Here is a 27,451-nt window from a genome sequence, read left to right as displayed (position 1 = left end):
ATCTGCTTTTCTTTCTGCCCAAAGCCACAATATGCCATGATGCGGCCCAGGGCTCTCCTCCAGTACTGGATTGAGGGCACTGGACAGATCAGGGCTGAAGCCAAGATGTCATCCAGTGTAATGCCCACATGACCTCCGTGAATACCTACCCTGCCTTAACTCTGTTTATCTTTAGGAAACAGGATGCCTGAGGTCCGAACTTGTCCCCGGTGATCAAACCAGCTAAGACTGATGGAATCCAAGATGGCAGCTCGCTTGACCTCTAACTTCATTATAATCTAATTTCCATGCTAAATGACAGTCCTGCTAGCACTGTAACAGTCAACAACCACCATGACAATGATGGAAAAAAAAACATAAAAAACAAATAGGAAGTTGGCATTCTGGTTTTGAAAAGTTCTCCACCCAGACCCAGAAAACACATGATTCCTCCCCTTGCTTCTTTCATTTTTAGTTTTGTAGAGATGGGGAGTATCACTATGTTAACCAGGATGGTCTCGAACTCCTGGTCTTCTCGGCAATCCTCTCACCTTGTTCTGGGTTTATGGAGTGAGCCTTTGCTCCTGGCCACTCCTCCTCCCCTTGCTTTTTTTTTTTTTTTTTTTTTTTTGAGACAGAGTCTCACTCTGTCGCCCGGGCTGGAGTGCAGTGGCCGGATCTCAGCTCACTGCAAGCTCCGCCTCCTGGGTTTATGCCATTCTCCTGCCTCAGCCTCCCGAGTAGCTGGGACTACAGGCGCCCGCCACCTCGCCCGGCTAGTTTTTTGTATTTTTTAGTAGAGACGGGGTTTCACCGGGTTAGCCAGGATGGTCTCGATCTCCTGACCTCGTGATCCGCCCGTCTCGGCCTCCCAAAGTGCTGGGATTACAGGCTTGAGCCACCGCGCCCGGCCCCTCCCATTGCTTTTAATGCTCAGCCCCTTCACTAAAGGTGCCCTGTACCTGTGGCTTCCTGGGTCTCACGAGCAGAAAAGTTGATTTGTGAGCCGAGCTCTCACTTCTCAATTCCATGGCCACCAAATAAAGCCTGCACTGCTTGAGGCTCAGCTGTGGTTTTGCATATTGGCTTCACGGCACCAAACAGGGAAAGACCCCATTTTAGGGGAAGTGGCTTTGTCAGTAACAAGGACACAGAAAGAAAGAAGAGATTGGAGGATGACTTAGGGCAGAGGTCAGCAAACTACAGTCTATGGGCCAAATCTGGCCACTGCCTGTTTTTGTGCAACTCACAGGCTAAGAATGTTTTCTACATTTTTAGATGGTAGGAAAAGAACAAAAGAAGAAATAATGTTTTGTGGCACATGAAAAGTATATGAGATTCAAATTTCAGACTCCACAGACAGCAATCCTGGCTCCTAAACAATCATTGCAGTGGAGCTCTGCCCTAGCTACAGCCCCTTTCTCCCTTTGGTTCCCTGACTTTGGGGTCTGGAGGCCACAAAGGCAAGGAGCAGGCTGCCATCCACCCCTTCTCAGAGAACCTACAGGGAGCTCACCGTGCTCTGCATCCGGTTTAAGTGGCTCCTAGCGGGGCTTGGTGGGTTCTCCTTCCTCAGCACCATCTGCAGCACCACCTTGGTCATCTGAGAAGCTGAGAGAAACACAAGGTGAACGTCCTTGTCCTCATTTCTGCTCCCAGCCCCAATGCTGTTGCTCAACGTCCCCAGCATCTCTCCGCAGACTCCTGTCTGCCCTCAAAAGTCTACACAGTACCAGTCAAGAAACAGCCATACTGCAAGAAGATAGAAAGGTAAGCAGAACCCAACCACCTCATTCTCTGCCCTCATGTCTACCAAGGACAGCTGAACCTCTCCCTGTGGAACCTGGAAAAGTAGCTCAGGCCGGGCGCGGTGGCTCAAGCCTGTAATCCCAGCACTTTGGGAGGCCGAGACGGGCGGATCACGAGGTCAGGAGATCGAGACCATCCTGGCTAACACGATGAAACCCCGTCTCTACTAAAAAACATACAAAAAACTAGCCGGGTGAGGTGGCCGGCGCCTGTAGTCCCAGCTACTCGGGAGGCTGAGGCAGGAGAATGGCATAAACCCGGGAGGCGGAGCTTGCAGTGAGCTGAGATCCGGCCACTGCACTCCAGCCTGGGCGACAGAGCGAGACTCCATCTCAAAAAAAAAAAAAAAAAAAAAAAAAGTAGCTCAGAGAGGAGTAGCAGGTGGCACGGAACATCAGGGAAACAAAGCTAGAAGGAACATGTGGGCACCTTTGACCTGAAATAGACAGGATGCAAGATCTCAGGATTGTCAGGGACCTTAGGAACCATCGAGGTCACATCCCGGCTTTGGCCTGAAGTGCAGGCAAAGGGCTTGCCTCTGCCAACCGTAGCATCTGGCTTTGCTGTGGGTGGAAACAGACCTGTGTGTGCATTACCAGGGTTGCACCTCCCCAGTTCAAGTGATTCTCCTGCCTCAGCCTCCTGAGTAGCTGGGGTTACAGGTGCCCGCCACCACGCCCAGCTAATTTTTGTATTTTTAGTAGAGACAGGGGTTTCACCATTTTGGCCAGGCTGGTCTTGAACTCCTGGCCTCAGGTGATCTGCCCACCTCAGCCTCCCAAAGTGTTGGGATTAAAGGTGTGCGGCCATATTTGTTTTAGCTCTGATCAGGTATTGTGTTATATTTTTAAAATACGGGGAATAAGAGCTTGAGCAAAATGTTGATAATTTTGAAGCTGGCCAACTGGTACCTTGGGTTCATCATCCTATTCTCTCTACTTTTGCATGTGTTTGAATTTTTCCATAATAAATAGTTTCGGGGTTTTTGTTTTTGTTTTTGTTTTGAGATGGAGTCTCGCTCTGTCCACCAGGCTGGAGTGCAGTGGTGTGACCTCGGCTCACTGCAACCTCCGCCTCTCGGGTTCCAGCAATTCTCCTGCCTCAGCCACCTGAGTAGCTGGGATTACAGGTGCCCGCTACCACGCCCGGCTAATTTTTGTATTTTTAGTAGAGACGTGGTTTTGCCATGTTGGTCAGAGCTGGTCTCAAACTCCTGACCTCGTGATCTGCCTGCCTTAGCCTCCCAAAGTGCTGGGATTACAGGCGTGAGCCACCGTGCCCGGTCATAAATAGTTTTTAAAAATAAATTAGATCCATTCTGAGAGGGCTTCCTACATCCTCCCAGCTGAGATTAATTTCTTATTCTTACCTTAGAAGCTATTGATTTTAACTTCTCTCATGGCATCATTGCCTTCCTCCCTGTCTGCATCACCGTTACAGCTTTCTTTCTGTAAGGGGGGGTCCGTCTTCCCTGTCTGCTTCTTGAAGGCAGGAAATGCATCTGTATTTCTGATAATAATAATGCCAAATAATTTTTATTTAATTGAATAAAGAAGATCTGAATTGAACTTAGGCTTGTACTTGAACCTCCATAGTGTCCATGGGCCAGGAGAGAATTCTAGTTATTAACAGTCCTGACTGGTACCATCAAAAAATGATAGCATGGCTGGGTGTGGTGGCTAATACCTATAATCCCAGCACTCTGGGAGGCTGAGGTGGGAGGATTGCTTAAGATCAGGAGTTTGAGACCAGCATGGCCAACATGGTGAAACCCTATCTCTACAGAAAAAAATACAAAACCTAGCCAGGTGTGGTGGTGTGCACCTGTAATCCCAACTACTCAGGAGGCTGAGGCAGGAGAATTGCTTGAACCCAGGAGGTGAAGATTGCAGTGAGCCAAGATTGCACCACTGGACTCCAGCCTGGGTACTAAAGTAAGACTGTGTCTCAAAAAAAATTAAATTAAAAAAATGAAAGAAAAAATAAGGCCAGGTGCAGTGGCTCACTCCTTTAATCCCAGCACTTTGGGAGGCTGAGACAGGTGGATCATGAGGTCAGAAGATCGAGACCAGCCTGACCAACATTGCGAAACCCCGTCTCTACTAAAAATATAAAAATTAGCCAGATGTGGTGGCAGGCACCTATAATTTCAGCTACTCAGAGGCTGAGGCGGGAGAATCACTTGAACCCAGGAGGCGGAGGTTGCAGTGAGCCGAGATTGCGCCACTGCACTCCAGCCTGGGTGAAACTCCGTCTCAGAAATAAAAAAAAAAGGAAAAAAGAAAAACAATGATAGCACATTAAGGGAAAAGAAGTTCATTCCCACGGTGACCAAGCACCAATTCATTCAGTCACTGGCTAATTCATTCATTCATTCATTTTATTCTATTGAGTGACTCTCTAGCCGGCTGCTGTGGTGGATCGTGCAGTGACATTCCACTGCCCCACTCCATCCCCCAGAAAAACGCCCTGCAGGTCCTGAGTCTAGAGCAGAACGTCATCACACTGTGTGGTAAACACTGTGCCACAGGCAGGAGGAGAGAGCCACGGTGTCAGGGCAGGGACAGTAAGTCCATCAGTAGATGGCGTCCTGGTGAGGGGATACCTCCAGAGACTCCTTTAAGATCATCCCACTGTCTTCAGACCCAGAGGCTAACAGAAGTGCCAAGCTGGGACACCTGAAACAGCCCAAACAGGGCTGCGTGAAGAACCCAAAGCTAATAGTTAGTGCCTTTCCAGAGTAACACTCTTTAAATGTTTTTACGAGTTTTGTAGACCAGAAGGTGAGGGCTATTGGGGAAGGTGAGGGAGGGGTACACTGGGCAGCCTCTTGCAGTCCTCCACAGCCCCAGGGAACCCAATTAGATTATTGCCGTCATTCAGTGATAGAAGATGTTGATCTGTAATAGGGTAATGGCCATACACTTTAGAGGGAAAAACGTTCAAATTTAGGGGATAATGAGAAATCTGCACTCACAGCCCTTAGTGGCACTTTTCCTATGAGCCAAATGTAGAGGGGTAGAGAGAGAAGGTGGACAGCCACTGACGTATGAGGCAGTGGAAGAGGAACAGGCATGGACAGGAAGAGAATTATCTGGGACACACTGGGTTTGAGGGGCCTGTGTGAGACAGTCTCATGAATATGTCCAGTAACGTATTGACCAGGCAAGTCTGTCGGGAGCCTCGGGAAATGAGGTACAGAATTTGGTAGTCATCACTGTGGAGCTGGTGACCCGAGCCATGAGAGAAGCTAAAGTCCCCGGGGAGAGGATGTAGAATGAGAGGAGAAAATGGGCCAGGACAGACACAAGCAATGCCGACATAAAGGGCTGAACAGAGGAGGGGGCCTCAGAGGGAGGGGCAGAACCAGAGATGCACAGCATCCCCAAACCAAGGAAAAGAATGTTGCCAGAAGAGGCGAATCAGGCTGTTTCAAACTCTGCTAAGAAGTGAAGGACATGGCACATTGAGTAGAGTCCATTGGGGTTACCAGTCAGGACGTCTCAGGGATCCTCTTTGGCAGAAGTAGTTCCAGTGAAGTGGGAGGAGGAAGGTAGGAGCAGAGGCCAAGGGAGCATGAGGAGCGGTTAGGAGTTGACAGAAAGTGTATCCACTTTTTTGAGAAGCTTAGCCATGAAGAGGAAGAGATGGGGGCAGTAGGTGGAGGGGGAGATGAAATTAAGGGAGTGTATGGAGTTTTAAAATGGGAAGCTTGATCCTGTTTTAAATGCTCTGTTTTACGCCCCTACAAGGGCGAGGTTAAACATACAGAATAGAGGCATCACTGATAGAGCCAAGACCCCCACCAGGAGCGGGTTTCAAGCAGCACCTAATTCAATCCCAAAGGAAAAGAGGAAACACGTGGTTCCAGGGACATGCTGAGCTCTGGCGGCAGGAGTTTGAAGGAGGTCCCATCCGATGGCTTCTATTTCTCCTGTGAAACGGGAAGCCCTGTCTGCTGGTTGTGATGTGCTGTGACAGAAATGCGGGGAAAGGGGACAGGTCTGAAACGGGAGGCCTTAAGAATGGGAAAGTGAGGCCGGGCGTGGTCGCTCACGCCTGTAATCCCAGCACTTCGGGAGCCCGAGGCGGGTGGATCACCTGAGGTTAGAAGTTTGAGACCAGCCTGGCTAACATGGTGAAACCCCGTCTCTACTAAAAACACCAAAACTAGCCAGGCATGGTGGTGTGTGTGTGTGTAATCCCAGCTACTTGGGAGGTTGAGGCAGGAGAATCGCACTGAGGCAGGAGAATTAGTTGAACCCAGGAGGTGGAGGTTGCAGTGAGCTGAGATCGCACCACTGCACTCCGGCCTGGGTGGCAGAGCCAGACTCCATCTCAAAAAAAAAAAAAAAAAGAATGGGAAACTGAGAGTGTCTGGGGAAGCAGCCAGTTAGGCGCGTGGCCTAGTCTGTGCCTCTGCATTTTCCTGCAGCTGGTCAGTGGTGTGAAAGGTGGGGGGTTCCAGTAGGTCTCACAGGGAGACAATGCAGGAAGGGGCTGAGAATAGCAAGTGAGAGGTTATTGGTAGGACGGACAATGCAGGAGCTGGATGGACTGGAGGGGCTGAGCGATCGCCACCCAGAGATATTTGGGGTACCCTTCCCCAGTCCCCAGCCCCCGACCCTCCGCGGGAGGCGGGAGCAGCGAGCGGGCCTGTGGGGGCCAGGCACCCAAGCAGTGGGATGTGGAGCGGGAGGGGTCTCCGCCCTGGCCCTGGGGCCCCACTGGCCCCTCCGCAGCCCACCAGCCCCCGCGGCATCCCAGAGCCAACCCAGGCCCAACTAGAGGAATGGGTGCAGAGCTGGGATCCTAATGACACAGGGCAGTGGTGGAGCATTACGAGTTCGGTGGTAAACATGCATTGAAATACACGCTGTGCAGAAGCTCTTTAGTTGAATTAGATCCCTTTTGTCAGTTTTGGCTTTTGTTGCCATTGCTATTGGTGTTTTAGACATGAAGTCTTTGCCCATGCCTATGTCCTGAGTGGTACTGCCTAGGTTTTCTTCTAGGGTTTTTCTGGTTTTAGGTCTTACGTTTAAGTCTTTAATCCATCTTGAGTTAATTTTTGTATAAGGTGTCAGGAAGGGGTCCGGTTTCAGTTTTCTGCATAAGACTAGCCAGAGTGAACAGGCAACCTACAGAATGGGAGAACATTTTTACAATCCATCCATCTGACAAAGGGCTAATATCCCGAATTTACAAGGAACTTAAGTAAATTTACAAGAAGAAAACAACAACCCCATCAGAAAGTGTGCAAAGCATATGAACAGACACTTCTCAAGACATTTATGCAGCCAACAAACATGAAAAAAAGCTCATCATCACTGATAATTAGAGAAACGCAAATCAAAACCACAATGAGATACCATCTCACACCAGGTAGAATGGTGATCATTAAAAAGTTAGGAAACAACAGGTGCAGGAGAGGATGTGGAGAAATAGGAACACTTTTACACTGTTGGTGGGACTGTAAACTAGTTCAACCATTGTGGAAGACAGTGTGGCGATTCCTCAAGGATCTAGCACTAGAAATGCCATTTGACCCAGCAATCCCATTACTGGGTATATACCCAAAGGATTATAAATCATGCTGCTATAAAGACACATGCACATGTATGTTTGTTTGCTTATTTATTTATTTATTTTTGATACAGTCTTGCTCTGTCACCAGGCTGGAGTGCAATGGCACGGTCTCAGCCCACTGCAACCTCCACCTCCCAGGTTTAAGTGATTCTCCTGCCTCAGCCTCCCGAGTAGCTGGAACTATAGGCACACACCACCACGCCTGGCTAATTTTTTGCATTTTTACTAGAGATGGGGTTTCACCATGTTGGCCAGAATGGTCTCGATCTCCTGACCTTGTGATCCACCCGCCTCAGCCTCCCAAAGTGCTGGGATTATAGGCGTGAGCCATCGTGCCCAGCCCCAAGCACACATATGTTTATTGCAGCACTATTCACAATAGCAAAGATTTGGAACCTCCCCAAACGTCCATCAATGATAGACTGGATAAAGAAAATGTGGCACATACACACCATGGAATACTATGCAGCCATAAAAAAAAGCATGAGTTCATGTCCTTTGCAGGGACATGGATGAAGCTGGGAACCATCATTCTCAGCAAACTATCACAAGGACAGAAAACCAAAGACCGCATGTTCTCACTCAGAAGTGGGAGTTGAACAATGAGAACACATGGACAAGGGAGGGGAACATCACACACCGGGGCCTGTCAGGGGGTGGGGGGCTAGGGGAGGGAGAGCATTAGGAGAAATACCCAATGTAGATGACGGGTTGGTGGGTGCAGCAAACCAACAAGGCACATATATACCTATGTAACAAACCTGCACGTTCTGCACATGTATCCCAGAACTTAAAGTATAATAATAATAAATAATAATTCAAATTGAGAGAATGTTGATATCAACTGCTCCCTGAGCCACATGGAAAGCTGTATCCTCTGCAGGCTGCTGAGACGTGTTTCTGTAAGAAGGGGTCCTGAAAGGCTTTCTCCTGCAATAGGGACGGCCCTTGGCGAGGAAGCCACTGTCCTGGGGCACACAGACAGGGCTCCTTCAGCAGACAGCAGATAGATATGCAGTGCAGGCCTTGGTTTTTGGGGATAGTTCCAATGTAGCACTGGATACGTCTGTCCACTTCTGGGGTTTGTTCATAGGAAACCCACGTGCCAGCGAATCTATGTCACATTCTCCAGTATCACCTTTATAAGGAATAAAGTCAATTTATTGTTCTTTGAAAAGAAAGAAAGAAACGTAGTCATGACTGTAGCTTGGCTGTCACTCAGGTGCAAGCTGTCACTCAGCTGCAAGCTGTCACTCAGGTACAGGTGAATGGTGGATGTGGCCGCGTGGCTCCACCCGCTGAGCCATAATCGCTGTCACTCAGGTGCAAGCTGTCACTCAACATGCAAGCTGTCACTCAGGTACAAGTGAATGGTGGATGTGGCCGTGCGGCTCCATGTGCTGATCCATAATCCCCACAAATGTCCAGAGCAGACCCAGCTCTCTTCAGGGCAAATGCTCCACAACCCAATACACTTGTTTCTCTTGTGTTGCTGTTTGGAAACTCCCTCTCCTATTTCCCACCTCCCTCTTTCCCGTTCTCATTCCCTTTTCCCTGCTCTGATTTTTTTCCCTCAGTTCCGCCTAATACCCTGTGGTGTCACCCTAGCCCTTTCCTCTACCCGCTCCAGCCTTACTACCCCCAACGTCCCGCACTCCGGGAAACACCAGATTCTGCCTCTACCTCCGAGCTCTTTCCCCTGTTCTCACTGCCCTGGGTCAGCCCTTTGCGGGAGCTCCTCTTTCCTCTCTTGATTTATTATCATCCGGCTAACCTCTAATCCTGTAAGATTTAGCTCGAATCTCTTTCGAGAAGTATTTTCTGAGTCCAAGGAGGACCTAAAAGCCATTCTGCTGGCCTCCTGGAGCTGAATCTCCCATCTCACGCTTTCCCCTCCCCGGATTATATTAAAATTATAAGTCATCTAAAATCCTTTTGGAACAAGACAGGGTATGAGTAAAAAAGAAATACTCAATAACTGAACGTTATTTGTGTACACATACTACCTGATTTCTTTAACAATACATTGCAAGAAATAAAAAGATGGAGACATACGGCTGGGCGTGGTGGCTCACGCCTGTAATCCCAGCACTCGGGAGGCTGAGGTGGGTGGATCACCTGAGGTCAGGAGTTTGAGACCAGCCTGGCCAACATGGTGAAACCCCATCTCTACTAAAAATACAAAAATTAGCCGGGTGTGGTGGCGGGCACCTGTAATCCCAGTTACACGGGAGGCTGAGGCAGGAGAATCTCTTGAACCCGGGAGGAGGAGGTTGTAGTGAGCCAAGATCGTACCACTGCTCTCCAGCCTGGGTGACAGAGTGAGAGTCCATCTCCAAAAAAAAAAAAGATGGAGACACACTAACCAGTTACAGTGTACGGAACATTATGTTTTTGTGGGACTGTAAAAAGAGAGGTAATTGGGGGAAGGGAACTAAATACCAGCTGCTACGAAGGGATTACTCTTAGCTTTTTAGGCATGATAATGGTGTCATGGTTTGTTATCGAGTCCTTACCTTTAGAGATACATAAACGAGTATCCCCAACACACGTACAGATATTTTATACCTGAAATGTGTACAGATGAAATAATAAAGATGTCTGAGATCTGCTTCAAAATAATCTTGGTGGGTGTAGTGGGTGAGGGTACAAAGGAAACTAAATGGGCTGTGAGCTGGTCATTGCTGGATGAGGAGCGCCTGGGGGTTCAGTATACGGCTCTCAATATCTTTATATATGCTTGCAACTTTCTATAGTTAATAAAACGATGCCCATCTTTAGTCCCTGTGGAAGCTGCAGGGCCCTCCTTGCGGGACAGGGTCGTAGTGGCTGATCTGGCATTTGACGCTTCTTATGGTCCAACTTCCCCTCTACCTATCAGGTTGTTCCTTGAGCACCTTCAAAGGCCCCTCCTCTGTGTGTCACAGTTGTCTAAACACCATTTCCAATTCCAGCTTTGTGATTGTGTTTCCTGCTGCTCTCCTGATCCCCTGTCCCCAGAGGCCCTTCCCGCTTCTTTCCACTGATCTAAACCCCACCCAGCCTGTGCGAACCAGCTCTGGAACCGGAGGCCACGGGGGCCGCTCCTGATCGCTCAGGCCTCCCTTCCCTCCCGCTTCTCTGTCTTTCTCATTCATTCTGGATAACGCAATGGTTAAGAGCAGGGTTTGGGTGCCAGGCTGCCTGGATTTGAACCCAAGCTCCATTGCCACTGGCTGTGTCACTTTGATCAAGTTACTTAAACTCTCTGTGCCTAGTTATTTCTATAGAATGGAAATAATGGACCCACCTCATAGAATGGTTGGGAGATCAGAAGAACTATACCCGTGAAGAATTTAGAATAGTGCCTGGCATGTGGTAAACACTCCATATCTAAATACTTTCATTTATCTAGGTCCTATGTTATAACTAAATTATAAATTCCTAAAAGGCAGGAACTGCCACCAAGCACTGAGGTGAACACACGGTTGATGAAAAGAATCCCACACCCCTGACTTGAATCAGAGAAGCAAAGTCAATGTCAGACTGTCCCAGTCACTGCCGCCTCTTCTGTCCTTTCACCAGAGTACTTTGTCTGCCAGCAACAAAAATGGACTACAGCTAATTTAAGCAGAAAAAGGAATATACTGGCCAGGTGTGGTGGCTCATGCCTGTAATCCCAGCACTTTGGGAAGCCGAGGTGGGCACATTGCTTGAGCCAAGGAGTTCGAGACCAGCCTGGGCAACATAGTGAAACCCTATGTCCTATATTAAAAAATAAAAAGGAGCCAGTGTGGGGATGTGCGTCTGAAGTCCCAGCTGCTTGGGGATCTGAGGTGGGAGGATCACTTGAGCCTGGGGGTTGAGGCTGCAGTGAGCCCAAGATGACACTAGTGTATTCCAGCCTGGGCGGCACAGCGAGACCCTGTCAACCAAAACAACAACAACAACAACAACAACAACAAAACTTAAAAAGTTGTGAAGGGAAAGCTATAGATTTGAAGGGAAGGCTACAGAACTAGGCTCAGAACAGGATAGGAAACTGGCAGCCTCAGGTCCAGGAGGCCCGTAGGGAGAGTCTCATCACCATGCCACACACCCAGGGTCCAGGAGGCAGGAGTGACAGTCTCATCACCATGCCACACACCCAGGGTCTAGGAGTGACAGTCTCATCACCATGCCACACACCCAGGAGGCAGGAGTGACAGTCTCATCACCATGCCACACACCCAGGAGGCAGGAGTGATGGTCTCATCACCACGCCACACACCCAGGGTCCAGGAGTGAGTCTCATCACCACGCCACATACCCAAGATCTAGGAGTGACAGTCTCGTCACCATGCCACACACCTAAGATCTAGGAGTGACAGTCTCATCACCATGCCACACACCCAAGATCTAGGAGTGACAGTCTCATCACCATGCCACACACCCAAGATCTAGGAGTGACAGTCTCATCACCATGCCACACACCCAAGATCTAGGAGTGACAGTCTCATCACCATGCCACACACCCAGGGTCCAGGAGCGAGTCTCATCACCATGCCACACACCCAAGATCTAGGAGTGAGTCTCATCACCATGCCACACACCCAAGATCTAGGAGTGAGTCTCATCACCATGCCACACACCCAAGATCTAGGAGTGACAGTCTCATCACCATGCCACACACCCAAGATCTAGGAGTGAGTCTCATCACCATGCCACATACCCAAGATCTAGGAGTGACAGTCTCATCACCATGCCACACACCCAGGGTCCAAGAGTGAGTCTCATCACCATGCCACACACCCAAGATCTAGGAGTGAGTCTCATCACCATGCTGGAACAAGCAAGTGCCAGCCCATCTTTTCGCTCATTGTTTTATTTCCTCAAGGTCCAAATTCTAGGGAATGAATTCAGGCAATCCAGCTTGATCCATATGCCAAACCCTTGGCATTAGGTTTTAAAAAAACAATTGTTGGCCAGACACAGTGCTTCATGCCTGTAATCCCAGCACTTTGGGAGGCTGAGGCAGGTGGATCACCTGAGGTCAGGAGTTCCAGACCAGCCTGGCCAACATGGTGAAATCCCGTCTCTACTAGAAATACAAAAATTAGCCAGGTGTGATGGCGTGCACCTGTGGTCCCAGCTACTCAGGAAGGTGAGGCACAAGAATCACTTGAACCCGGGAGGCGGAGGCTGCAGTGAGCCAAGATCGCTCCACTGCACTCCAGCCTGGGTGACAAAGCAAGACTCCGTTTAAAAAAAACAAAAAAATTGTTCCTGATAAAGTGTTTCTGGGGAAAAACGTTATGTAAGGAGTAAAGAGAGGGTTTGCTCTGTTCTCTGAGACTCGTGAGTTCACTGGGCACATAGTGGAAAGAATGCAGGCTAGGTAAATATTTCTGTTTGGCCGGTCACCTCCGCCTTTTCAGTTGTAAGACTTTACTTGTACTTGGGTCTGAAGAAGGGTAGCGAGGGCCAGTACACGCTACTGAAGGGGTGACTCTGCTTACAGGTGCTTATGGTGGGAGCTCCAGGCCAGTCTGTTGGTGCTGTTTGTAGTGTTTGGAAAAGAGTCCGGGAACCTTCTGCAAAAGTGTTCAGGTGGCCATTGCTTGAAACTTCCACTCTAAAACCTGACCTTCAAGAAAGCTTTTCTTAAGTCCTATGAGCCCTCTGCCTCCTACCCTCACTCCTGCCCCAGCCTTCCCAGAGACCCTGATGAGTATGAGCCTACGTTGGAAGCCAGAGTTCCTCCAGGACTAAGGTGATGCTGAGAACCCTACAAAAGATCGAGGACAAAACCGAGCTCTCGAAGCCTGGATTTTCAGGGTTTACATAAATTCTTAGGTGCCCTCTCCCTGTGTGCTCTCAGGGCAGCGAGGCTGACAGAGGCACCCATTTGTAGCAGAACTGGGGTGAGGCTGAGGGGATCGGAAAGGCAGGAGCAACGGATATTTTCTGGGTCAACACGGGTCAGCTTATCTTGTGCAGAAGGACGTCTCAGGGATATTTTAAAGCAGCCTTTGTCTTGACTACCGTTCAATTCGGATATACTCTTGTACATTCCCTCTGTATTTCAAGGAAAATAATTTTTTTCTCAAAACACCTCTAAAATTAACTCTTTAATTTATGGAAAATGACTCATTTACAGCTAATTTAGTAAGCAGATAAGGGGAAAAAATACTCCACACTCCCACCATTCTAACAGAACCACACTTATTTTTATGTATTTGTTTTCCTTTGTATTTTTTATAACCATATTTTTGCATAACTGTAATTATGATGTACATATGCTTTTTATATATGTAAACTTCTTAATCTGGAATAATTTTAGATCTGCAGTAAAGTTGCAAAGATAGTACACGATTTGTCACATAGCCCTCAACCGATTTCAGCTCTCCCGAATGTTAACCCATCTTACATTACTGCAGTACTGGACATTTCCCAAAACTAATGAACCAACATTGGTACGTTACTTTAAACTCCAAATTGTATTCAGATTTTGCCAGTTTTTTCACTAATGTCCTTTCTCCGTTTTGGGATCCCACATGGCATTCAGCCATTGTATCTGCTTAGTTTCCTCTCACCTGTGACGGCCTCTCTCTTTCCTTGTTTTCATGACCTTGGCAATTCTGAGTATGGTCAAGAGTTTTGTAGAAAGTTCCTCGAATTTTGCTCGTGTGTTTATGTTGTTTGTTGTTTTTCTCATGATTACACTGAGGTTATGGGTTTCTGAAAGAATGTCAGGGAAGATGTACTCCTTTCATTGTATCAGTAGGTACATGACATCCAATGACATCTTTGGTGAGGTTAACCTTGATTACTTGGTTAAGGTTGTGTTAGCTCTCTCTACTGTAAAGTTGCTATTTTCCTCTTTCTATATCCTTTTATTAAAAAGTGAATCACTAATTCCAGTCTGCTCTCAATGGGAGAAGGAATTAAACTCCACCTCCTGGGAGAAGTTACATATTTTGTTTAGAATTCGTCTGTGAGAATTTATTTATTCAGTCATTTATTTATGTAAGTATGGACTAATAAATATATATTTGACATATATTTTTTCTAACTTTTTCTCACATAACGTTGTGTTACAAGACTTTTTCCCCATGTTACTATCATAATTTATTTTTTTGTTTGAGCCAGAGTCTCGCTCTGTTGCCTAGGCTGGAGTGCAGTGGCGCGATCTCGGCTCACTGCAACCTCTGCCTCTCAGGTTCAAGCAATTCTCCTGTCTCAACCTCCTGAGTAGCTGGGATTACAGGCGCCCGCCACCATGCTCAGCTAGCTTTTGTATTTTTAGTAGAGACAGGGTTTCACCATGTTGGCCAGGATGGTCTCAATCTCTTGACCTCGTGATCCACCTGCCTCGGCCTCCCAAAGTGCTGGGATTACAGACATAAGCCACCGTGCGTGGCTTACTATCATAATTTTTATAACTGTAATTTTGATGGTTGCATTTATTTTTTATATTTTCCATTAACTGTTTACTCTTATAAATTATGCTGCTTTAAACATCTTTAAACAATATTCTGTGATTCTCTGTACTCTCAGCTCTGGCATGGCGTCTGGAACACAGGAGCATCTATAGATGTTTGGGATTGAGAGATGATTGAATGAACAAGTAAATGCTGGGCTGCCATTGTGAGTCAATGGTCCTTGTTTTCCTCTTTAACAGTCTTTTCAATCTTGGAATATGATAATCTAAAATCTAAGTTAAATGTTGGGAACAGAAGTTTGGGAACCTAACTGGAAATCAAGTTTTGGCTTCCTGTGAACTACACCAGTTTGTAACAGTGAACAAAGGGCCTTAGAACAAAGTAAAGGTTTTGTACTGTAAGCTATTTTCCTATCTCTAGTTGAAAAACATTTGAACATTTTATCAACTTCAGCAGTCTTTCACATGGCTTTTTCATTCTCCTCTCAGTTTAAATTGTAAATAATGCAGATTTTCAAATATGTAGTGTGTGTTTATAACATATAAATATCATCTTATCTCCTGGTTAATCCCTGGCAAGGAAAGAGCTGGCAGTTTAATAATAAAGTGACTGAAGGACATTTGGGATGTGTGTCCTCTGATGATGACTGCTGGACAAACACAATACGAGCAATTGCAGACCAAGTAGCTGAGGGAGAAGACGGGAGATGAGGACACGCTCACCACTGCAGAGACTTGGTGAGCACTAAGGGGAGGCAGAGGCAGGTCACAATCCCGCCCCTCATGCCACAGTATGCTGCTTTTTTTTTTTTGAGGCAGGGTCTTGGCTCACTGCAGCTCTCGCCTTCCAGGTTCAAGCGATTCTCATGATTCAGCCTCCCGAGTAGCTGGGATTACAAGCACACGCCACCATGCTTGGCTAATTTTTGTATTTTTGTGGAGATGAGGTTTTGTCATGTTAGCCAGGCTGGTCTCGAATTCCTGACCTCAGGTGATCCGCCTGCCTTGGTCTCCCCAAAGTGCTGGATGACAGGCACGGGCCACTACGCCCGGCGCCTCAAAGTGCTAGATGACAGTCGTGAGCCACCGTGCCCGGCCCCTCATCCCACGAGGTGCCTCTGGTCATTCTTGTTCCACTGAGGAGCAGGGAAGAAAATAATGTTGATGAAGAACAGCTGAATTTGTGTGCTAGTGGCAGAAAAGTAACGAGATTTATTTTAGAGGAAAACATCAACAGAACTTGATGACAGGGAGTAGGAAGGAGACAATATGTGATGAGCTGAGTGTGCCACTTACAGAGGAAGTTGAAGACAATTTTCAAACCTGGGTGACTAATGGTTAGGTTTTGGGAAATATTATATTTATGCTGGTTTTAGACACACTGGTTGGAGATGACACGGGAAATACGGTATTTACGCTCATTTTAGACACGCTGGTTGGAGATGTCATGGGAAATATGGTATTTATGCTGGGTTTAGACACACTGGTTGGAGATGACACGGGAAATACGGTATTTATGCTGATTTTAGACACGGCGGCTTGGAGATGACATGGGAAATACGGTATTTATGCTGGTTTTAGACACGCAGGTTGGAGATGACATGGGAAAATGATATTTATGCTGGGCTTAGACACGCTGGTTGGAGATGACAAGGGAAATACGGTATTTATGCTGGTTTTAGACACACAGCTTGGAGATGACACAGGAAATACGGTATTTATGCTGGCTTTAGACTCGTGGGTTGGAGATGACACGGGAAATACGGTATTTATGCTGGTTTTAGACACGCGGGTTGGAGATGACACGGGAAATAAGGTATTTATGCTGGTTTTAGACACGCGGGTTGGAGATGACACGGGAAATAAGGTATTTATGCTGGTTTTAGACACGCGGGTTGGAGATGACACGGGAAATAAGGTATTTATGCTGGTTTTAGACACGCTGGTGGGAGATGACACAGGAAATACGGTATTTATGCTGGTTTTAGACACGCTGGTTGGAGATTACATGGGAAAAAAGGTATTTATGCTGATTTTAGACACGTGGGTTGGAGATGACATGGGAAATACGGTATTTATGCTGGGTTTAGACATGCTGGTTGGAGATGACAAGGGGACATTTAAGGGCAAATATTCAGAGTTGCAGGGTAGAGCTGGAGCTCCAGTGGGCCACGAGCACAAGAGAAAGATGCCAGGTGCTCACAGAAGTGGGAACTGAAGCATCTAAGGCAAGTCAGATGTTGCGGAGAGGAAGACACCTCGTTTTAAGTGACAGCTACACCAAGGGTATGGGCAGGGGGCACACGTTCCACGCACCAGAAATCCAGAGAAGTGAAGTGGTTCGCTCGAGGTCTCATGGCAAGTTAGTGACGCAGCCACTCCACCCCACTTTCCTTGATGTGTGGTCCCATTTGCTTTACGCTGTAACACAGAACCCTTCTCAATGTTCAGATACACCTGCTGTATAGTGGACACAATGCCATTTCTTGACAGTTAAGGAAGGCTAACCAAAGACAGAATTTCATTTCCTTAGTTTATTAAAGATGACAATGAACTGCCAGGCTGTGCAAGAACCACGGAAGGTGGAAAGCCAGTTCAGAGCACAGGCTGCACACACAGAACATCTCTACTGAGACTCGAGCTTCTTTTATGTTAATTCAACAAGAGCTGTAAATCCTTGGCAGAGAACGTCAAAACAGCCTCGTTTAAGTGGAAAATATTTGTCTTCCACTTTTCTGCTATGTCTTGAATCTTGTCTCCACCTGGTAAGTAACCTATGTGTTGTTTTCTTTCCCTTTACTTACAGAAAGAACACTACCCTCCCCTTCGTTTAGAAGGAATTCTCTTCAGTGCATTCAAAGCTTCTCCCCGCAACAGCAGGGGATTTTCAGATACTGACAAGTTGCAAAGTGCTTCCAAAACATCCCATCCTCTACCCGCTTTCCCCCCTTGAATAAATAAATAAATGGGTATTTGGACAGTGATGGCAGCATCGTGTCAGAGTCACTAAAACACACACGATCTAAAGGGTTGGGGTGCGGTTGAGGGAGATGGAGAAAAGTAAGTGACAAGTCAGGAGCCTGTGAGACTGTTGAGTTTGGCTTCAGAAGCTGTCAGCATTTTCATCCTTTGATCCTATGCTGATGAGAAACGGGCAGGACAAGATAGCACATCTCCAATGACCTGGGGAAGGAGCTGGATGTGTCACTTTTTTGTTTTTGTTTTGAGATGGAGTCTCGCTCTGTCGCCCAGGCTGGAGTGCAGTGGTGCAATCTCGGCTCACTGCAACCTCCACCTCCTGGGCTCAAGCGATTCTCCTGCTTCAGCCTCCCAAGTAGCTGGGATTACAGGCGCCCGCCACCATGCCTGGCGAATTTTTGTATTTTTGGAAGAGACGGGGTTTCACCACATTGGCCAGGCTGGTCTCAAACTCCTGACCTCAAGATCCACCTGCCTCAGCCTCCCAAAATGCTGGGATTACAGGCGTGAGCTACCACGCCTGGCCTGGATGTGTAATTTAAACCAAACCTGGAAGGAGAGCTCACCAATTTTATAAACCCCTGGGTCTGGATCTGGGACCGAAACCCTAGTGAAACCTGAGTTCCGTGAAGCTCCCTGAAGGGCCCGGGCCTTCCAGTCAGTCCTTCAAAACTGCTGGCCTTGGCCTTTAGAGCCTCACTGCGAACAGAAGGGAGAACAGCTTCAGGGTCTTGTAGCCCAATGTGGCTTTCAGATCCCAACTCTGAGGCAGAGGAACCAAGAGCAGGGGCCAGTTCCCACACGTTCCCTCTCGTGCTGGTGGAGCCTCAGCCCTGGCCATCACCTTAAGGCCTCTCCCACCTCCCTGGGAGATTCCTTCTTATCGCCAGCTCAGGCTCTCATCAGCTTCCACCAACCACAGGCCCCCTTCTGTTCAGCTTCCAGGGTCAGCACCCACACCCATTGTTCTCCTAGCAGCAGGCAACTACGGGAAGACGGGCCCACGGGCAGAATTCAATCCCAGAACAGAAATGCTGCAGGCTTTAGTTCACAGAGCTGCCAGCTCTTGGGGAAGCCACTCTAACCAGTGTTTCCACAGAGGTTAGAAGCTGCATCAACTTGAGGAACATCACAAACACACACATGGCCCCATCCAAGGACTTCGCTGTCAACACACACATTAACAGAGGGAGGCAGTACACTAAAACCAGCACTATCAAAAGGACTTCGCCGTCAACACACACATTAACGGGGGGAGGTAGCACTCTAAAATCAGCACTATCAAAAGGACTTTGCTGTCAACACACACATTAACGGGGGCAGGGAACACACTAAAACCAGCACTATCAAATGGGCAACTGAACAGATAAACATCACCAGGCTACACAGAGTTAAGTGCATAATTGGCATAAAGGCTCTTGTTATCCTAAGAACACAGAACATTCACACTCACATCCACAAACTGTCAAGTTCTGTAACAGCACTAATGGCAGGAAGCTTTTCTCCAACTTTGACCACAGAAGCTAAGGCAAGGGAGACTCGGCCACCAGGGAAGGACCCAGCTCTGCTGCACAAGGGGAGAGAGAAGGGAGCTGGGTTGCACTTTCACTGAGAACCACAATGACCATTGAACAGATGACAGTGGTCAGGGACACACTAAGAAGAGGGTGGGTGGGGTTCCTGTCCTCACCTTAGGATGGCATCAGGGACTTGCCTGAGCTTCAAAGATCATACCTGCACCAAAAAGCCAGGTTAACTAAAAGAGACCTTAACACCTACGAGGGGCCGACAGCCCCTGTGAGTGCTCCTTCAGCAACAGAGCTGCCGCCTCACGTATGCTTGTGGCATAAGGCTACAGACAAGCCTGGCCTAAGCATCAGTTCTGTTCTTTGCTTCAAGCTCACCAGGGTAGATGAAGAAAGTCAGCTTCTGGCATCATCTATACTTCAAATATTCCACACGGGAAATCCCAGCAACACAGGGACATTCACGGCTGCCTCTCTGAGGTGTCTAGGATAGTCATGATTGTTCTATGGCCCCCAAAATACCCAAATAAGCCGACAAAATGCCCATGACGTAGTCCCATTCTCTGCTGCTTCTCCTCGGGGCACAGTCTGACCCCAATCCAGGACAGGGAGAGAGTGAACGCCACTGTTTCAGCAGCAGGAGGAGAGGTGGTTGAGAAAGGCCTGGCTCAGAAGCTCCAGAATGAAAACAAAGGAAAATTGGAGAAGATACTTGACATGCAGGTGAAACCAGGTCTGGTTCTAGAGGAGAAGGCCACGGACGCTGGAAGAACTGGGTCTTGCTGTCTCTTCCCCTGACAGAGGCACTAGAAGCTTCACTGAAGCACCCACATGTCAGTTCTGATGAAAACACCTGGAGCTTACAAATTATCTGTCACCACAGACTCTGGACCCACCAACCTACCAAAGGCTGACTGCACACGGACGCCAGACAAGTCAGTAAAAAAAAAAAGATAATTAAAAAAAAGAAGCAGCCCCAGGTGGGGCAAGTCCTTCAAAGAGTGGCTCAGTTCTGCAATATGTGTGACCCCGGCCCAGACAGGGGCTTCACGTGCTTTCTTCAGGTGGCCTCCAGGACGGCGGCTTCCAGGGCCAACGCTTCAGTGGGCTCCTCCTCGTAGTCCGACAGGTAAGACTCCAGGCTCTGCCTGGCCAGCGCCTCCCGCCGGGCCTGCAGCCGCTCGCAGCGCGGACAGCTTCCAGACTTGAAGCAGGCTTTATGGTAACACGCTTTACACTCTACTCAGGTTGGGAAGGTAGGAGAGAGAAGAAAACAATTTGTATTATCTCCAGCTAGAGGTCAGTTGCCGCCACAGCCCCTTCTCGCCACCAAGGCATAGTGTCCCCTGGGGAGGCCCTGCGAGGTGCTGAGTGGCACCGAACTCTTGCTAACAGGGGGCTCTGGGGAATCAAGGACGCTGTGTTCAGACTCACTTGCCCGACGCTGCACCTGCCCTCACCTTCACAGGTCCGGCACTTATGGAGCTCAAAGGGGAAGATGATGTCCTCCTCATTCTGACAGAACTCACAGATGAAGCCCTTGGCTTGGCAGAGCTGGGGAGGAAAAACACAGATGGCAACATGAGGCGCGGCACATCAGGAACTGGCATGGGAGGGTGAGCACCAAGGAGGGGAGGGGTCTGCAGGGTTCTGCTGCCCACAGGGAGGAGGCCTGGGCTGGACTCAGAAGCATGAAAGCTAAACTAGGGCCAGGGTTGGGCTGGGTTAGACAAAGCTTTAGGCAGGAGATCAGATGGGCATGAGCCAGAGAAGCTCTGACCCTGGCGTGGTCTCCATGAGAGAGGAAAAGGAGGAGATGGCGTCACAAAGGGCTTCCTGAGCCGACAGTCATCTGGGCTGTGATTTATTTCAGAAAAGGAACCACAACCAATGAAGATCAAATGTGGAGACAAGGCTGTTCCTCAAATACAGCACCCAGCCTGGAGTCCGCTTACAGTGAAGTATTTCCAATTCCTCCCAGACACACAGGGTGCCCTGCCTATGCCCAGCTCTAATTCTGGGACTGTCACAGGAACATAAACTGGGCATAGTCTAAGCCAGCAAGATCGAAAAGTATAATTTCTGCATTTTTTACATGTTGAGTAGATCACGATAACGATGTACGTTTGTGGAACACATAAATATACAAAACGCTGTCACACAAATTAGGATAACAAATGAAGTCCGAGGGTAGAAGCTCTCCAGATTCGAATCCAGAGTTCTCCTCTCACATCGTGACAATTCCTTTCTTTTTTTCTGTGGGGGATGGAGTCTTGCTCTTGTCGCCCAGGCTGGAGTGCAATGGCGCGATCTCGGCTCACTGCAACCTCTGCTTCCTGGGTTCAAACGATTCTCCTGCCTCAGCCTCCCGAGTAGCTGGGATTACAGGCGCCCGCCATGATGCCCGGCTAATTTTTGTATTTTAGTAGAGATGGGGTTTCATCATGTTGGTCAGGCTGGTCTTGAACTTCTGACCTCAGGTGACCCACCCACCTCAGCCTCCCAAAGTGCTGGGATGACAGGCCTGAGCCACTGTGCCCGGCCGACAATTCTTTAGTGAAAGTCTACTCAGTCCTGCCCAGAGCTACCCAGGGCCACAGCCAGCACCAGCTCCTCCCCTCACTCGAGGTTCTTTAGATCGGGGTGCTCTGGCTGCTCTCCAGGCTAAGGAAGAGCAGCCCTTTCCAGTTCCTCTCCCAGTGCTGACCGGCTGCTTCAACTTCCTTGAGCTAAGTGGTAAGAACCCCAGGTCCACCCCACTCCCTGTATCCCTAAAAGCAAGGGCTCAGCTGCATGCCACAGTGAGACCTTCTCACCATGCATCTCTCCACATGAGCAGCCCCTGCCCTGGTGAGCTCAGCAAGCCGGGGCCCCAGCTCCCCCTTCCTGGTCGCCGTCAGATCATTCAGTGAGTACAGGTGCAGGTCCTCTGTCAGGTGGCCCGGGACTGTGTCAAAAGAATCCAGAAGCCTACAGGGAGTGACAGGAGGCAGGGGAGGGAATGAACAGTGTGTGTGCCACGTTGTAGTAGAAGGATCCCTATCCAGAAACTGCAGAAAGTAACAAGGGTGGGCAACGATCAGCCAGCCCAGTGTTCCAGGCCACCCCAGCTGTTCCACACTACTAGGGGTCTGGATGGCAGAAGTGACTATTTATAGACTCCTGCAGAGTGGTCCACGTGGGATCCAGCCTGCTAAGAGCAGGGCCTGCCCTGGATGGAATGACCACAGATCCCCTTCCAGAGAGAAGGACACAGGTGCAGTTACTGCCGTGGCCTCTTGTTTGCCACTTTACATTTCGGCAAAATCTCTACTCTCCTCCGCTACACAACAAGAGCCGAGTGCTGGGATGTGTCCCTTTCCGAGACAGCAATGTGGCCAGAGGGCTCTGGCTCCACAAAGGACTTACTCCTTGGCCAGTCGGCAAGTCTTGAACATGTTCTTCATGTGACACAGCTGGACCCGCAGCAGCTGAAAAGAAAGAGGTGGGGGCAGGAGTAGGAGGGGGATGTGAGAAGAGGAATCCAGTGCTGGAAGCCCAGGGCCTTTAAACCCTGGGGGTCTAGAAGCCTTGCGTGTTGCAACCAGAGCAGACTGTCCTACGCTCTAACTCGCTCTAATTCACTCTGACAACTGGCTTCAGAGTGCTCTCTGCTCAGGGAAGGCCCCTCCACCAGGTCTGTCTGCCCAAGTCACATAAGCAGCCTGGGGCAGAGGAGCGCTCTGAAATTCCAGTTTCTCACTAGATACCCTATTCCTCATTCATTCACTCATGTTTTCAGTGAAGGAAGAAATTCTGCTTTTGCCATCGAGTGCTCTCTACAGCTTCATAGCTGCCATTGCCAAGTTTGAGGCTCCAATTAGAGGAGATGAGGAGAGGAGACGAGGGGAGGAGATGAGGAGAGGAGACGAGGGGAGGAGAAAGGCAAGACTCCGAGGTGGCCTTTCCAAGGTCTTACCCGGACTTGATTGAGCAGCTTGACCTTCCTATAGAGGGCACTGTTTATGTCCTGCACGTTGAAGAGAGGATCATTCCAGATCTTAATGAGCAGGTCCTTGGAGAAATTGCTGACGTAGTACTTGCTGAAGTCCCACTTGCGCAGAACCCGGCTGGGGATGGCCATCTGTGCATTCTCATGGCAGCACTGGCAGAAGTACTTGCCCAGGTACTCACAGTATCGCAGTCGCTTGATATAATCTGGAAAAACCGGAAAGCCGGAAAGCCAGATGTAACTTTCCCACCTACAGACTGGGAAGGTGGCTCTGCTCTTCCCTTGAGAGGGCGGAAAGGGACGGCCAATGGCCTCTAGCAACCTCTGTCTGAGTTCCCCAGAGCTCGCAGAAATCCACATAGCGGAGCCTGGGGTAATGTCCCACCTTGGAGGCCCTGAGGAAATAAAACCAGCCGGAGTTGGTAAGATCCAGCCTTACCAGCTAGCTGGAACTACCCAACTGTCCACAGCATACAGTCCTGGCCATGTGCTCCCAGAAATCATTTCCCTACGATCGCCAGCACTCTTGCCTATTACGAACCTTTCTTTCTCCTTCCCTACTTCTGCCACGCCACCTCCTGTTACCGCCTTTGACACGCCACCTCTCCCTACATGTGGGGGAGGGTACAGAGCCTCTGGAGGCAGCATGGTAGGAAGGGAAGGCACTCACCAGGGTCAGTCCGGATGCCACATCCTGCACAGCGGTAATTCTGCTTGGCCACGGCAATTTTCCTCCTGAGGAAGGATGAGGACAGGGCATGGGCAGATAGCAGCTGCGTGAGGCCTTTGAGGTGTGAGGGACTGAGCACACACACCGCTCCAGGTAAGTATGGGAAGAGAGGGGAATTCACCTATGATTCAGTTGGACAACACTGAACCTATTGGGAGAGCTGACTCCATACAGGATTTAGGTCTAGGCAGTGACTCTCCCCAGTAATGAACCACACATTCTGTACAAATGGAAGCAATGACACGTGGTAAAGGAAAGAATGACGAGAGAAAAGCATCCATCCATCTTAGATAGAGAAGAAAAACCAGCAAGCTCACAAAACTACTGGGAGGAAGGCAACAGGTTGGGAATGCCAGCAAAACAAAACCCGCCTTGTTTCCAATTAGCTCTGGGAACTAAGAGTAAGAAACGAAGGACAAAACGGACAACCCCCTCCTCTGTCTTTAAACGAAGAGACCCGTGTGGGAAGGACAGCTGGAGGCAGAGACAAGTGGGTGAGATGAAAACCCTGACAATCCAGAGAGGACGGATCTGCGCTCCAAAGGCACAGACACTGGCCACTCACGTTGGGGCTGGATGAACATTAAAAATTATCTGAGGCCGGGGGGGCGCCCACTCCAAGTTGCCACGAACACGAATCCGCAGCTTGTAGATGTCAGCATGCTGCCCGTCATCCGGTGAGATGGGCAGTGAGTCAGGGATGGGTAGGAGCTGCAGGAGAAAAACACAGTTGGGGTAAGCTCACACGGATGGGCTTGGGAAACACAAACGCAGGACCCTTTTGGCCATGACAGAGCATCACGAGTGAAAGACATTTCAGGAACACCACAGGATAAGAGCTTCAGGTAACCGTGGTCCTCGGAACCAACCAGGAGGCGCCAAGGTACGAGAAGTGAGGGCTGTAGGTTCCAAGAAGCAAAGAGAAACAGCCTCCCACGGCAGTGACCCACGGCTCATGTTGTCCCGCACCCGTTCCAGGACCCTTGCTGTGCCAGTGGCCCCACAGCTCATGTTGTCCTGCACCCATTCCAGGACCCTTGCTGTGCCAGGGTGTTTCATGCCTTAAAGACAACTGCAGAGCAAAGAATCCAAGCAATTCACTCTTGCGCAGCGTCTCTGAGGTGGTCAGAAACCAAACATGACTGAGTCTGGCGAGCAGTCACGTGAATCAGGACAGCGAAGGAGCCGTCATCTCCGCTCTGACAAGGCGAGCAAGCATTCACTGTTCATTTATCACCTGCCCACTGTAATAAATGGCTTCCATGAGTAAGGCGGGGAACACACAGGCTCATTCCAGACTGCGGACGTGTGACGAAGGCAAACAAGGTCACAAAGGCTCTCGGCCCCTGGGTAGGAAGAAGAGCCAAGGACCTACCTTCTGAGGGGCGTCGTGCTCTGGGACGAGCCACTCCAGCTCGGAGGCAGCTGGAAGCTGCATCCCCTCAAACTGCTTCAGGAGCCCCATGGCCACCGCCTCAGCAGATGTGGAGTGCAGGAAGCCGTGGGAGCTGGAAAGGGGAGAATCAAGGACGGCTGAACACAGGGAAAGGACAGGCAGATGGAGGCTTCCCTTCATGATCTCATTCCCCATGCAGCAACTTCTGGGCTGGGAGAATACTCGCAGCACCCCGGCCTGCTCATCACCCTCACACGTAGGACAGTGAAAGTCCGCTAGTCTCACAGTCCTAAGACTGTGGTTCAAGCCCCACTTCCTGTCACTACACAGCACTGCTAATGAAGGACTCTGTCACTTCCTTTCTCTTAACTTCAGCTCCTCTAACAGCAAAATGGAGATTATAATGCCTGCTTACAAAACAAAGTGAGTAAAATTGCTTTGTGGACTAAAAGGCGATTTTCCCTCCCAAATGAGCTACTATTTCCCCTGGTTGGGTCTGTGATGTGGAATCTGTTCAGTTTGATTTGATAACCAAAAACCATCATCACCGCTCTCTTTTGAGACCTTCTGGGGCCTCTGGTTATGATGAGAGTCGGCAGAGAAGGAATCACTCACTTGCAGCTTTGCCTCCACGAGAGCCCCTCCCATTGGGACCAAAGAGCTTCAGCTTTCTTCCCGTGGGCTCACCGCCATCAGCAAGCCCCTCCCTTTAACCTTGCCTCCTCTTACATCTGGATGGCTTTGCCCAGCCATATGCCAAGAACTGGGTTTGTTTCTCTACATATCCTCAGGCTTTCTTCTTTTTTTTCTTTAAAAAAAAGTACTCACAAGGACTGGGAGGAAACGAAGGATCTGCTGCTTGAGGCTGTGTTCCTTCTGATGTCAGCATCTACATGGAAACCAGAGATAAGGGGAGCGCAATGGAAAGGGGTGGGTGAGGGATCGTGGAATCCACGACGTGGTGCTGCCAGCTAAGCACTCAGGGTAACAGCCAGGTGCCACATTCTATGCAGGATAAAGGAGCAGGTGAAGCTCTAAACACAAGTTATAACTTGCCTCTATCCAAGTCAAAACCAGGTTGAATTAGTAACATTATGTACAGCACTGAGAAGGTGAAAAGTGTTACAAACCCAGGCAGAAAGCCAGACTCAGCTTTGGTGTGAAACGGTGAATGAGGTACAAGACACAACCCCTCACGTGCACAGACACAAAACAAGGACTCAGATCGCTCCCTCATTCTCCACATCTTAACCTTTCTTGAATGATAAGCTCCCTTAGGAGGTAACTTTGTCTGGTTCTTAGATATAGAACATTCAGTGCCTAACACATAACTTGGATCACAGAGGTTCTCGTGACATCCATGTGACATTGGAACTTTGCTTCTAATACTTCACCACTGTTGCCATCACCCCGAACGTTAGAAGTGTTTGGAACTTTGCTGCTAACATCTCGTCACTGCTGCCATTTTACCCCTGAATGTTGGAGGTCTTGTATATCCTTAGAAAAGCTTCATGAAGGAAAAGGAACTTCTCTATAGCTTTGCAACTCTTTGGAGATGCCAGGTTACCAACACATTTTGACAAAGATGGTCAACATGATCTCTGAGGCATAATTATACAGGAAACTGTGGCAGACCTCCCATAGCGTATTTCTGACAAAGGATTTAGAAGAGGATTTCTAATAACGATATGCCTGAACCTCCAGAGACCTCAGAGACCTCATCTACCCAAATACTTTTGATGGAGGGGAATGTGAAACACAGCAGTTATGTTCAAGCAAGGCAGACACAGCCTACCCAAGTCATGAAAACAAGACTGTTCTGAGAAATACTCTCTCTCACGTCCTTTGCTGCCCAGTGAAAAGACCTTTCTTTCCTAATTAAGCCTACACAATGACCAATCTACTATGAGCACTCAGGACACGAATCTTGTATGGCATCACTGTGCACTGGGCCATGAGTAGCTCTACTGTTCCTCACATGTTTCCTCTGTATGCAGATTTTTGTCTGGACAACTAGATTATAAAATCACCCTATTAGGAAATAAGATTGTGT

General features: G+C 48.8%; 1 protein-coding gene across 4 annotated transcripts in view; it reads right to left on the bottom strand.

The window, feature by feature from the left end:
• Positions 1-17,282: 17,282 nt before the first annotated feature.
• Positions 17,283-27,451, bottom strand: part of RUBCN (rubicon autophagy regulator) — a 56,363-nt gene continuing 46,194 nt past the window's right edge. For all 4 annotated transcript variants that reach the window (XM_010381216.2, XM_030936690.1, XM_010381217.2 and 1 more), the window contains 9 exons: positions 26,227-26,287; positions 25,378-25,510; positions 24,568-24,713; positions 23,943-24,007; positions 23,240-23,478; positions 22,690-22,751; positions 22,098-22,251; positions 20,742-20,835; positions 17,283-20,520 (listed from right to left, as the gene is read on the bottom strand). In XM_010381216.2, the coding sequence (XP_010379518.1) occupies positions 20,342-20,520; positions 20,742-20,835; positions 22,098-22,251; positions 22,690-22,751; positions 23,240-23,478; positions 23,943-24,007; positions 24,568-24,713; positions 25,378-25,510; positions 26,227-26,287 (1,133 nt within the window). In that variant the 3' untranslated portion in view covers positions 17,283-20,341. The remainder of the gene's footprint in view (positions 20,521-20,741; positions 20,836-22,097; positions 22,252-22,689; positions 22,752-23,239; positions 23,479-23,942; positions 24,008-24,567; positions 24,714-25,377; positions 25,511-26,226; positions 26,288-27,451) is intronic.

This window comes from Rhinopithecus roxellana, chromosome 1 (assembly GCF_007565055.1).
Source record: "Rhinopithecus roxellana isolate Shanxi Qingling chromosome 1, ASM756505v1, whole genome shotgun sequence".
Lineage (NCBI taxonomy): Eukaryota > Metazoa > Chordata > Mammalia > Primates > Cercopithecidae > Rhinopithecus > Rhinopithecus roxellana.
This window is presented reverse-complemented; position numbering and strand designations above follow the sequence as displayed.